General features: G+C 57.8%; 1 protein-coding gene across 1 annotated transcript in view; it reads right to left on the bottom strand.

The window, feature by feature from the left end:
* Positions 1-1444: 1444 nt before the first annotated feature.
* The window catches only part of ZMIZ1 (zinc finger MIZ-type containing 1), a 229718-nt gene continuing 218897 nt past the window's right edge, over positions 1445-12265 (bottom strand). Inside the window, exons 23-26 of the mRNA XM_024740273.1 lie at positions 11599-11843; positions 10175-10341; positions 6533-6787; positions 1445-5280 (exon numbers count right to left, since the gene is read on the bottom strand). Of these exons, the coding sequence (XP_024596041.1) occupies positions 5173-5280; positions 6533-6787; positions 10175-10341; positions 11599-11843 (775 nt within the window). The 3' untranslated portion in view covers positions 1445-5172. The remainder of the gene's footprint in view (positions 5281-6532; positions 6788-10174; positions 10342-11598; positions 11844-12265) is intronic.

Here is a 12265-nt window from a genome sequence, read left to right as displayed (position 1 = left end):
TCAGGTTCTGAAGCTAGAATAGCAGGAAGGTTTGCATTTTATTGTGAATTTAGGGGAGATACGGCCCTGCTTCTCCCTCTCCACCCCCTGCTCACTTCCTGCCTTTAAGGCAATGGCATTCAAGCTTTTTGCTTTTAACCACAACCCACAAGTAAGAGTTAATTTTACATCATGATTCAGCAGACTCACACACACAACTGCAACAAAAGTTTCACGATGCAATCCTCACCCTTACTTTGTAGGGTGCTCTTGATGTTTTCTACTTTATTCTCATCTATTCCTTTAAAAAGTGCTGGTCACAACCCACCAAACTGATTTCATGGGCCACTCAGCGAGGCCACAGGGAAGCATTGCTCCAAGGCAGTGGGGAGCTGGGGGCCCCTTTGGGAAACCGTCATTGATGCTACTCAGCCCTCTTCCAGGAGTGCCTGTTCTCAGAGAAAACACCTCTTGCCGGCAGAGGGCAGTGGCCACGAGATCCCATTTTTAATGTAAATTCTCCTTCTCCCCTCCCCTTCCATCTCCCCCCAAGAAGGGAAACTGGCCACCCCAGAGAAGGCCCCCTATTCTCCATGGGCCGTCCCATGGCTGATGACACCCTGCTCCCCCCGCCACACGCACATATTCCAGGGGATATATTTTGGGGTGCCTGCCAGACCCCACTTCCTTCTTTGGACTTGTCCTTACCCGGTCTGTGTGGAGGGAAGGCTATGACAGCCACATTTGCTTATGTCCTACGGCCCGGGGCCAGAGCTGAGTAAAGGGGGGGACAGTGGTTGGCTGCTGGGCCCTGAGAATCATATTCACTTCCCCTAAGTTCAGGAGGGGACAAGGAAGGGCAGTCGTTTGTGTGCCTGAGGCTGTAAAGACAGTTAGAACCAGGGCCTGGCCAGGGGCTGTAGCAAAGTAACCTATGTAAATTGCAGTCATGGGCAAGAGGAGACCCAAGGTCCCCTTCAAGGGGAGGGGGGCAGGGGTGCCGAGAAGTGGGGTGGCCAGAGAGAGGTGGCCAACAGGAAAGCGTCTGTATTAACTTGACAAGGTACCTGTTCCTAAGTCCAGAGAATCCACAAGGGCTCGCCATCTGAGCCCGGCCAGCATCGTACACCCGCCCCGAGTCACACTGGGTCTGAGTCTCCAGCACCCCATATAGGGCCTGGCACCGTTCAGGGCCCCCTCCCCAGGACCAGGGCCTGCTGGAGACGGGGTCCACCAGTAGGTGAGGACACTGGGCTCTGAACATTCACCTGAGCCAGGTTCCAGGGCGACTTCCGGGACCCCTGTGTCAGGGGCTCCTCCATCTTAGCACCCGAAGCACCTGACTATACAGTTTTTGTTTTGTTTTGTTTTGCAGGGTGATTGGGCAGGGGTGGTGCTAAAAAGCAAAATCAGAAAACACCCAAACCGCCCCTTAACATTCACAAAATCGCTAGTTGGCCGAACCTTCGTTTTCGTCCATTTATTTAGAAAAAAATTAACATGGGCAAATGAGATACCTCAGTGTTACAACAGAGTATAGAAATGTCTAGCAAGAGTCAAATAATTTGATATTTAAATACAAAAGAACCACATGAACACCTAATATACAGGTTTCATCTGAATACATATTTATTAGATAAATATTAGAGGTTGTCACATCATCTAACTACATACAGCTTTGCAAGACTAGAAATCACAATTAGTTTTCGGACCAGTTTAAAGTATGAAATGATTGCATTGTACAGAGATGTACAGAGACGATGACGGTCGCAGTGGGAGTTACTTCAGGCTGCACGGTGGGTGTGTTCATGTGTGTGTACGTGTGAAATCACCTGCGATCATGATATCAAAAATTATACAAAGTATGAATTTGGTTACAATTTTCTTCTGAAATCCCCGTTTCTTTTCATTATTTCCATAGCACCCTAAAAATACACAGGTGGCAGGGCTAGTACACTGAAGCTAAGTAGTACATGTAGGTAGAATAAAAACAAAACGGAACAAAAAGAACTCCTTTCTACACAGAGTCAGAGTATATTACATGAGTGAGACAGATGCGGAGAGAGACCTCACAGACGCTAACAGACAGGGTCTAGTTTTTCCACGTGAAGATGGAGTTCCAAGCCTTTTTTTTTGTTTTGTTTTGTTCCGGAAAATAAAAACAATACACATTCCGAGGGAAATGAATGCATCTGTTAACATGTCTCTATTTCTCATTTACATATGTACACACGTCCCTTGAGTGGCTGCTGCCCACGTCGCCCTGTCTGGATGGGTCAGGCCGAGGGAGCAGACGTGTAGCTCTCTGGGGGTTCAGGGCTTCCGTTACGGAGAAAGCATTAGAAGTTTCTTAAAAAATAAAAATGGCTACAGGAACAGGATACATGGATAAAGCTTCAAACCAAGAAGATGGGGTCGATTGCTTGTACTTGGGCCTTCCCACCTGCCCGCCAGCGCCCTGTCCGTTCTGTGGAGTGGAGACAGAAACATGCCTATGGGCTGGGTGGATGCTTGTCATGGAGAAGTGGCTTGGCTGAGGCATTGTTTTTGCTGAGGTTACTTATGGCTCCAAGTAGTCATCCGAAAGGATCAGGGAAGCATCTCCCCAGAGTTCAGAACCGCCCCTGCTTGGGGAGGCTGTCATCACCTGAACGTGTCACCAACTGGGGCTCGCTACAGCCCCGGACGCCTTGATGCCTCCCCCCACCCCCCGACCTGGCTCCAAAACCGCTCTGGAAGAGGACACGCCCAGAGCGCGGGCTGCAGGCACCACGGTTCTGGAAAGCTCTTTGCTGAACTTGCTGGTGGAGGCTCGCTTGGGAGGGGACCCAGGAAACCTGCCTCAGGTGCCGAGCCCATGGCTTCCTCAGAGATGGCTGAGGCAGGTGCCTGGAGCCTGGGCTGTGGGGAACAGATTGACCCTCTGTGCTAGAAAGCTGTGGATGGGTCAGTGAGCAGAGGGGGACACCCCGATAACAACCAGAACGGACCCCAGGCCTTTCTGAGAAAAAGTTGCAGAGCAGGAAGTGGGAACTTCCAAGGAAGGCATCTGTAAATCTGTCTGGGGCAGAACATTCCCAGAAGGCCCGACACAGCTGGGGCCTCTGGCCGCTGGGCAGAGACGGCCACATGCTACCTGGCGTCGTCTTGTCCCCACCAGCCAACTGGGGATGGCTCCAAACGGCGGGTGGCCTGGTCTTCTAACTCACTGTACAGCCACCCATGCTCTCAGTCCCTTCTTCTGTACAAATGGCCCTGGTTGCTTTTTTGTTTTTGTTTGTTGTTTTTCTTAAAAAAGGGACTCGGTCTTTGTCGTTGAGTCAAGGTATTTTAAAAACACCAGCAAAGGCTATAACCAGGTCATGAAAATGTTGAATATTATCAAAGACGATACTAAAATATTCACAAAGATATTTACAAAAGCAATTCTTAAAATAATTGATTTGTATACGGAACACCACGCTGTTTGAAAAAACCTCTGACAACGGGACAAAGGAAAAGGGGTGGGGATGGGACGATGGCAGCTTTCCTACAGAAAACCTTGGGCCGGGCCGTCTGGTACAGCGACTGGAAGTCAACAGCTGGGGCCAACGTTCCGGTCACATCCAGAGGAGTGTTGGGGGTGTTCCCCCAACCCCCAACAGAGAGGGAGACGGAGACTGAGAACACAGACAGTGGACGGGGGAGCAGGTGAGGGCCTCGGGCAGCAGCAGGGGAGGGGCGCGATGAATTTACAGAGGGGACGCAAGTGACCCAACGGCCCAGCGTCACCGGCCATGTGGCTCGGCGAGCACAAGGGAGCCTGGAACAAAACAGACTCACAAGAAGCTACCCGGGAGACTCCGAGAGCGAGCAGTTAGCTGGATGGAGCGAAGCGTGGAGGGGAAACCAGAGGCTGCTTCTGCTGGAACAGGAGTGTGGGGTGAGCTTTCGAGGCCAGAGGGACATGGAGGGAAGGAGAGGCTGGCAGCCAAGCGCGGGGTCTGAGACAGCCACACAAACACCACGCGACGCTCGAGGGCACATCCTGGCACACGCGGCGACAGACTGGGCTGGAGCTGGGGGCAGCCTCGAGCACAGGGACAGGCCAGACCAGACAGAGGAGCCGGAGAGAGAGAGTGATGCCCAGGGTTCCTGCTGCTGAGCCCCTGCATCCCCTGCCTTTCCACCACTCACCTTGCCGTCTGGGTAGACATAGGGGCACTGGGACAGAGGGAAGTGGGTGTCCCACGTAACAGTCTTGGAGAGGTGGGCGAGGGGGGAGCAGAGGAAGGAAACAGGACGCATGGAGAGAAATGGGTCGCTTGCTGTCCAAGTCCAGTGTTCCTTTTCCCCAGATGACTTTGCAGCCTTAAGATGCTGTCGTTTAAGAACAGGGGGTGGCTTGGAGCAAAGTTGTAAGTTGGCCACTTCTGTTGGACTCCAAATCCGGCTGGCGGCACTCCCCCCTTCCCCAATTAAGGGCACAATAACTTCCGCGGGATTCTTTCTCTCTCTGGCCCCCCTAAGGCTGGGCCCTGGCCTGAGTCAGAGGTTGTGGAGCCATCCTGGCTCTGAGGAGGCCTTGACTCCCTTTTCCACCGGTCCCCAAGCAGGAATGGCTCACCCTCTCCCAAACACAGACGCTTGTCTTTTTTCTCTCTGCTCTCTGAGAGTGTTTACAGGGTATCCTGGCTTAGAGGTCTGGGGTCAAAGCGATAACCTTGGCCCCTGAGAGAGTTCTCTTTCCCAGAGGTTTGTGCTTTTCTGTGGTGGGTGGTAGTGGTGGTGGGCAGGCCGCTCTCACTGCCACCAACCTCTGCTGCTCCTCCAAGGCTCGGGGCCGCTGGGATACGGGGGCCCCTCCCTCAGGTTCACAGTCACGTGGAGGCGGCTCTGGGCCAGGAAGCAGGGAGGCCGGGTTACAGTTTAGAAACTGGAAGAACCTGGGGGGCACTGGAGGGTCATCTGGAAGCCGCTGTCAGCGTGTGCCCCCTCCCCGAGCCAGCGCCCTGTCTCGAGGGTCATCTTTGGGGCCTGCTCTGGGCGTGGGCTCCAGACCTGCACCGCCTTCACAGTGCACCCTCCCGCCCCTAGGCTCTGAAGGCCGCAGCAGGGGCGGTCCGAGGGCACGGGCTCCCGGCAGGAAAGTGTGTGGGGCAGATGGGGAAGGAGGCCGCGTGGGGAGGGGTGGCCCCGACAGAGGGGTGGGCTTCAGTTGTTCTCAAAGAGAGACAGGAGGTCATCATTACTATTGCTCGGCAGGTCAGGGGGATCCAGGTACGAGAGGAGCTCATCAGGGTTTGTGAGTTCTGGAAGGAGCTGGAAAAGAAGTAAAGAAGCTCAGATGAGGTGTCGGCTGAAGGCCGGGCCGGCCCAGGGCGAGGAAGCAGGGCACCCTCGGACCTGTTCGCTTGCCCTCTACCTGCCTCCTGGGGTCCTGGTCCAAACAGGGGAAACTAACATTGCCGGTGGTCCCTGGATGCATCCAGGCCACCGTGCTAGTCTGGGGCACACCCGTGCTTATTTCAAGTCTGGAAGAGTGGAGCCCTTGGCCCACCAGCTGGGAAGGCTCCGGGGGTCACTCATGCCTCCCAGGAGAAGCCATGTGGCTTTGCATGTAAGGCTGGCGGGTCTCTGCGGCTCCCAGCACCCCACACCTCCCCCAAGAGCTCCCGGCTCTTTGCTGAGCCCGCGGCTAGCTTGGCAGCACTGCTCTTCCCTGTAGACTCCGGGAAGAGGCTACAGACCATCCCTACCCTCTACTGTGAGGTCCTTGAACTCTTTCGGTCACACAGGGGACCCTCATCAATCTAAAAGCACCTGCCCTGGCCTGGCATGGGGAGGAGAGTTGGGCAAGAATCCAAGATGGCCCCAAAGCTGAGTGAATCCCATTCACCAGAGACTCTTGCTGGGACCAAGGGTGACTCTTGCTGGGGCTGGGACGTGACCAAGGAGAGGGCAGGCCTCCTCTCTGGGAATCTAGAGCCTGGGGGCGAGGGGTGGGCGGGGCAAGGGCCGTGTCCCTCGCTGGCAGCCCTGCCCAGCTACCCAACACCCATCATTCAGTGTCCCCCTCGCCCACCTTCCAGACCATTCAGTTCTCAAGGGGGGTGATCCCTGAATCTCAGCTGCCCGCTTCTGCCTCAGTCACACGACGCCCCCCGCCCCCGCCCCCCAGTGTGACCCGAGGCCGAGCCTTCTGTCACCCCACGTGGGGGCCTCTCAGAGTGAGCGATGGAGTGAGCAAAAGCACAGGGCATGGACAACACACAGACTAGAAACTGGAGACACACACCAGCGAGACAGACAGAGGGACCTGTCCCTCCAGCCCCTCCCCTGCCTTGGGCCAGAGAGCGGCAGATTGTGGCACCCTCGCTGAGGCTTGCCCACTGTGGGGTTCCCCGGTCCTGGAGCCACAGGGGAGGCAGGTTGGCGGGGCCCACCCTCCGCCCGCCCACCCGCTCCTCACCGCTGTACCTCTCCTCCACCCCGGGCCTCGGGCCCTCGACACCCGCCCCTGCTCTCGGGCAGTCCCGGCCCCAGGCCAAGACACGTGGTGACCCCAACTTACATCCAGCGAAGGCTCCGGCATGTCGGACGCTCCCTGCGCTCCGGCCTGACCCTCTAAGGCTGAGGAGGGGTTAAAGGTCAGGTCACTGTGTGGATGGTTGCCGGGAGCGGCCTGTGGCGGTTGCCGGGGAGGCTGGGAAGGAGGAGGAGCCCCACTGTGATGTAATGGAGGCCCTGACTGGCTGCTGGGGTGTGGGACGTGCAAACCTTGTTGCATGGAGGGATGGGGCTGGTCAGAACTGCCAGCATGTGGCATCTGTGGAGGAGGAGAGAGCAGGAAAAAGAAAGGTGAGGTGACGAGGTACAGCGACGAGATGCCTGGAGAAATGAAAACCAAACAAAACCAGGAAAATAACGAAACCCCCAAAACAAAGCCACCCCTCTACAAAGCTGAATGCTTTTTTTTTTTTTTCTGCAGAGAAACAAACAAACAAGCAAACAAATCCTCCCCCAAAAACCGCCAGTCAGGGAGGCTGAAGCCATGTGGGGCAGGGAGGGAGGCGGCCAGGGGCTCTGAGACTAGCAGAGACCCTGAGATCGGGGCCCAGGCCCCTGGGAGCCCCTCTGTCTCCCTAGCCCGGACACCAGCACAATGAACAACAGCAAGGGCAGGATGGAGAAGCGAAATGGGCATGTTTCCGGGGAGCAGGGAGGCGGGCGGGAGTGCTGCTGGCGGCGTGGTGCAGGCCCGAGCCGGGGCGGCGGGGAGCAGACACGGACGACAGCATGGGGCAGGCGTGCAGCTCATGGGGGCCTGCGCCTCCACGAGGGCCCTGGCCTGGGGGCGACACGAGGCACGCCGGCTCCGGGGGCAGCGGGGCCTCGGTGTAAGCTCTGCCTGCTGTCCCGGGGTAGGACGGAGCTGTGCCCAAAGTAAAGGAGGCGACCTGGGGCTTCTGAGTCCTGCCAGACCTTCCTGCTGGCCACCCGCCTAGGCAGCAACAGGCGTGCTTCTCTCGTAGATAACCTAGGCGCCCCCCCCCCCGCCACGCGTGTCCTGAACCGTCGGGGCTATGGGTGGGCAGGGGACACGAGTGGGTGGGACTTAAAACTCGCCCTGTAGGTCTGTTTGCTGCCTCAAGCCACCCTGCCTTCAGAGTTCAGGTCTCGGAGTGAAAGGCCAAGTCTAAGTCTGGGGCCCCACCCACGGCATCCCCAACGGTCCCCGGGCCCCCCTCACACTCTGCGAGTGAAGGGAGCTCACTGACTGGCCAGGCCTCTCACTTGAAATGGGCAGCCAGGTGACTAAATGTCTCCCTGGTCACTATCCTCCTCCCAGCCCTGTCTTCTGGGCTACACAGAAACACTGACACTTCTTTCGTGGGTTTGCAGACTGCAGTGACACCATCCCTGATCTTCTCCAGACACCAGTTCCTCTTCCTGTTTCTCCTAAAAGCTGCTCCCCAAGCCTTGCTGTGGGCTGGCCCCTGCCCACGGTCCAGGTGGCCCTCTGCAGCACAGTGCCCCTCCAGCCCGGGCCTTGAGAACGAGGGATGACCATGTGACATGAAGGCTGCTGACCCTGGGGGAACCACTTGTGGGGTGCACACAAAGTAAGAAGAACCAGAAGCGGCAGGTCAGCCCTCACAGCTGTCGGCGAGGCCAGCCTGTGACGCTCCACAGCGACCATTCTGCGAAGTGGGGGGCAGTGAGGGGCTCCACGCTCCTGGAGCAGCCCAGCCCCAGACAGTCCCCAGATCTGCTGACACAACTAATGCCCTCGGCCCTGACATCTTGCTGGATTATCTCAGAACCTGGAGGGACAAGTGCTCTCTGGGACCTGCTGACACACCTGTCAACCTCCCACCTGGCACGGGAGAGCCTTGGGTGGGCCAGCACCTGGTTGGAGCCCTCCCACCAGTCCGTGCGCCTGGGAATCCTTCCTGGCCTCGTGCTCAGCCGGGTCAGGCTGCTCTGGTTGGGCAGGTGGGTTGTTGACCTGTGACCGCACCACACCACCTTGCACAGCTGTACCTCTGGGTCCAGTTCTCATCTAACAAAAGCCCAGAGACGGACAAGGACAGTGCATATCTGAAAAGCTTCCTGGGGGGGGCTATGAAGTCAACTCAAGGGCTTAAGTCCCTCTGCGAGGACCCTGGTGGCAGGGCTGACAAGGCAGGAAAAGGCCTTGTTGGACGCAGAAAGCACACAGCACCCCTGCTGCCATCTTCCAGTGCTGGGAACTGTGAGGAGACAGAAGGTGCCAGATCAATGTGGAGCAGGGGTGTGATCTGGGTGACTCCTGGACATGGAAGGCTGACGTACTGGGGAGCAGGGCTGGGGAAGGGGGCCAGGAGAGACGCCCCCCGAAATTGGAAGCCCCGTGGGGCAGAAAGTAACTTGCGAAAACATGGCAGAAGGCTGGTGAAAGCAGCTATTTCCAACCTGGCATTCGGGGTTCCTGCAGGGAAGCTGCTGCAGTGCCCCTCATTTAGAGTCCTTCTGGTTAATAGTCACTCGTGCTGAGCATTGGTGGCTCTGGTGCACAGGACAGTCCCTGGCCCAGTGCTGGATGTTTCCCAACTCCATGTCAGCTGTGGGTAACACAGTACAATCCATAGGCCCCTTCCTTCCAGGCCACATGATGGAGACTGGGAGAGCTTGGAGAGGTACCTTCCGGTGTAGGCCCAACTCCACTGCCAGGCATTGGCGAGACCCCTGGACCCTTCTCTCTGGCTGCTGTGGCCCAGGACCCACGGCCAGGCCCTCAGTGACTGCCCCTCCTGCTAAGATGAGAGACCAGGGACAGAAAGAATGACTGAGGCCTCAGTCTCCAGCCCTTGGGCCTCGGTTTCCTCAAAACCCCAAGTGTTCTTCCTCCATCCGGGCACTGCCAGAACTTTTGCTCCATTAGCTTGAGGCCTGTGTCTGTCTTGCCTACACCTGGTACAAGGCACAGCCGGGAGACCAGGCTCAGAAAACGTCTGCTAGATCAAGTGCAATCATCCATCGCTGCCTAGGTAAGGACTCGGGAGGCGGCCAGGCCTCCCACCACTGCTGTCGGCGCCACAGGAAGGGAAGGCTTCTGGACAGCACAGGCCACCTCACCTGAAGGGGCTTTCTCAGCAATACAGTGTGCGTAAATACGTGAAAGAGGACGAGAAGTGGATACTCTTGGGATAAGTAGAAATCCTAATGTTTCTTTTTGCAGGAGGAGGGGATACCCTGAAGATTCAGACCCCTGGGGAATAAGTGCCTGGGTCTGGGACTAAATTCTAGATGGTGGATGAAGTAGTGTGTGTAAGAGGGGGAGAAAGGGGATGGGGCTGTGCGTGTGTGCGTACAGTATGTGTGCCGGGGGTGTGGGGGGTGTGGGCCTGTATGTAGGGGGTGTGCGGGCATCTGCATGTGTGCACGCAATGTGTGTGCAGGTAAGAGCTTGAAGCTTTCCCCCATCTGAGAATCTGATGTCCTGGGTGAGACGGCCAAATCCAAGGACACTGATGGGCCACGACCCCGCCTCAGTCAGGCCTCCCACGCCCTCCTGGGTCCCGAGACTCAACTCTCAGTCCTCCCCTTTGCCTGGTAGGGAACTAGGCAAACATCAGAAAGGCCCAGGGGAGCCCTCTGTCCCCGTCAGCCCCACACTGGGGCTGGGGGCACCGGGGAGGTGGACGGTCAGCGGCGAGGAAGAGGTACTCACAGTCTCCTGCATGGGGTGACTGAGGGGCTTCTCAAGGGCGGCCATGTTGTTGGGCATGTCCGGGGGGTGGGAGAGCTGGGGGGGTCCGTGCATGAAGTCGTTCATGGACGTCCCACCGGGATTCCCGTGGGGGAAGTCAAAGTTGCCATGGCCCTGGTAGCTGTTGCCTGGGGAGGGAACGAGATGGGGAGGGATGTGACCCAGAGGGAAGACGGCCACCCCAGGAAACTCAAGAGTGTAAAGGAGGAACCAAGGCCCACCCTCCTGAGAGGCTAGAGTCAGCTCCTGCAGCCGGAGACCTCAGGGCCGTACAGCGGGGCAGCGATGCAGCCTTCTCCTGCGGGCCTTAGTACCCCAGGGCGTGTGCCGGTGTACAGCCACAAGCAGGGCTAGCGTAGGAGGAAAGGGTAGTCGGGCTCCTGCGGCGGGACACATGGAATGAGGCCCCAGTCTGAACTTTCCACAGGATCTGCTGAGTGAGCCCCCCAGACCTGCTCACCCACAGCCCCCATGAGGCTGCCCTTCATCACTGGGACCACCCAGGCCCAGACGGGGAGGTCGGAGTCTGCCAAGTCCATAAAGAAAGCTGTGCCAGATTCAAGATGACACCCTCAGAGCCAGCTGTCTGGCCTCCCAAGCCGCTGCTTCCTCCACCACGTGGCCGCGGTGAGAGCTCAGAGGATCAGCACACTGGAAAGCTGGGGCGCTCAGCATGCTGTGGGACTCTGGCTAGGTAGGCTAACCTCTCTGGGCCTTTAATCATCCAGGACCCCTAGGAACCTAAGAGCAGGGGTTCTGCAGGAAGCTGCCATGTCCAGTGTTTGGGGGGCAGGGGGGGTACTTTCTGGGAACTGAGGGCAGTGCAGTGCAGCGCAGCTTGCTCTGGGCAGCAGGAAGTGAGGGGGCAGTGACAGTGACCTTGGTGGCCGAAGGCTGGTGGCTCCAGGCCCCTGGACCCCGTCTCTGGAAGGGTGGGAGAGTTGCAGGGATAGGGACAATACGTAGATGTCAGAGGGCAACACGGGAGGGCCAGGAGCGCCAGGAGGGGTGTAGTCTTAGTGGCCCCAGCAAAGCAGGCTCTGAAGCCCCTAAGCTTGGCAGCTGCCGATCAGGGAGATCCAGCAGTCAGGAGGGAGGCTGGGCAGCGGGGGGTGCGAAAGGCGGGAGGCTGGCTCTCGGGGCAGCTCCTCACTCATGCCTTCCCAGCTGGGTGCCAACCCACAGGGCTGGCTGGATGGAGTGGGGGAGGATGGCATTGCACAGGCCGCTGTATCCCCAATTTCAGCGACGTGGTATTGTTTTTTGGGGGCGTGCATTACCTCTGCCTCTTCACACCACACCCTCCCTGCACCTGCCACCGTCACCCCAGAAATCCTGGGCCCCTGCTGGGGCTTCTCCCTCCCTCCTTGTCGGCCATCACCCACCTTGGCTGCTGTAGTCATTGGAGTTGGTGCCCCCGGGAGGGGGCGGGAGTGGATAGGGGGACGGGCCGGGGCCCAGGGCTGCGATCATCTCCATGACATTGGGCATGATCATCTGGCTGGGACTCATGGTCTTGAACCGCTTGGACGGGATGCCGTCAGGGTCATCCTTAATGTGGAGGTCCGACTTGATGGGCACTGGCCGCCAGCTGCATGTGGGGTCAATGGTGACCTCTTCAAACTCGGAGCTGGGGGGAGCAAGGGGGCAGAGCTGAGGCTCTGGGGTACCGGGCTTTGGACATGAGGGCCTCCAGCTCGGACAGACACTGAGATGTCCTCGTCCAGGCTCCCTCTGCCCCCATTCCCACCACGTTCTGCATAGGACAGAAGTGTGATGGATTTTTATAACTTTTGAAAGATGGGGAGACTGAGACTAGGAAAGCAAGTGGCTGGGCATGGGGCAGCGGGCCCCAAAGCCTCCACCCGAGACGCGGCCATGTCAACTTCCTGCTCTGGCTGAGCTTGGTCCTTTCTGGAAAGTTCATTTGCCCCCAGCTACAGAACCCCTTAAAGTGGCAGAGAGGTGGGGGATGTGGGAAAATGGTCTGCCGGCCAGTGGGGGATAGGGTATCAGGGGTGATCACACACTCACCTCATGCAACTCAGGTCA

Source organism: Neophocaena asiaeorientalis, unplaced genomic scaffold (genome assembly GCF_003031525.2).
Source record: "Neophocaena asiaeorientalis asiaeorientalis breed wild unplaced genomic scaffold, Neophocaena_asiaeorientalis_V1.1 scaffold517, whole genome shotgun sequence".
Classification (NCBI taxonomy): domain Eukaryota; kingdom Metazoa; phylum Chordata; class Mammalia; order Artiodactyla; family Phocoenidae; genus Neophocaena; species Neophocaena asiaeorientalis.
Note: the sequence above shows the minus strand (reverse complement) of the source record. Positions and strands in the feature narration are given on the sequence as shown.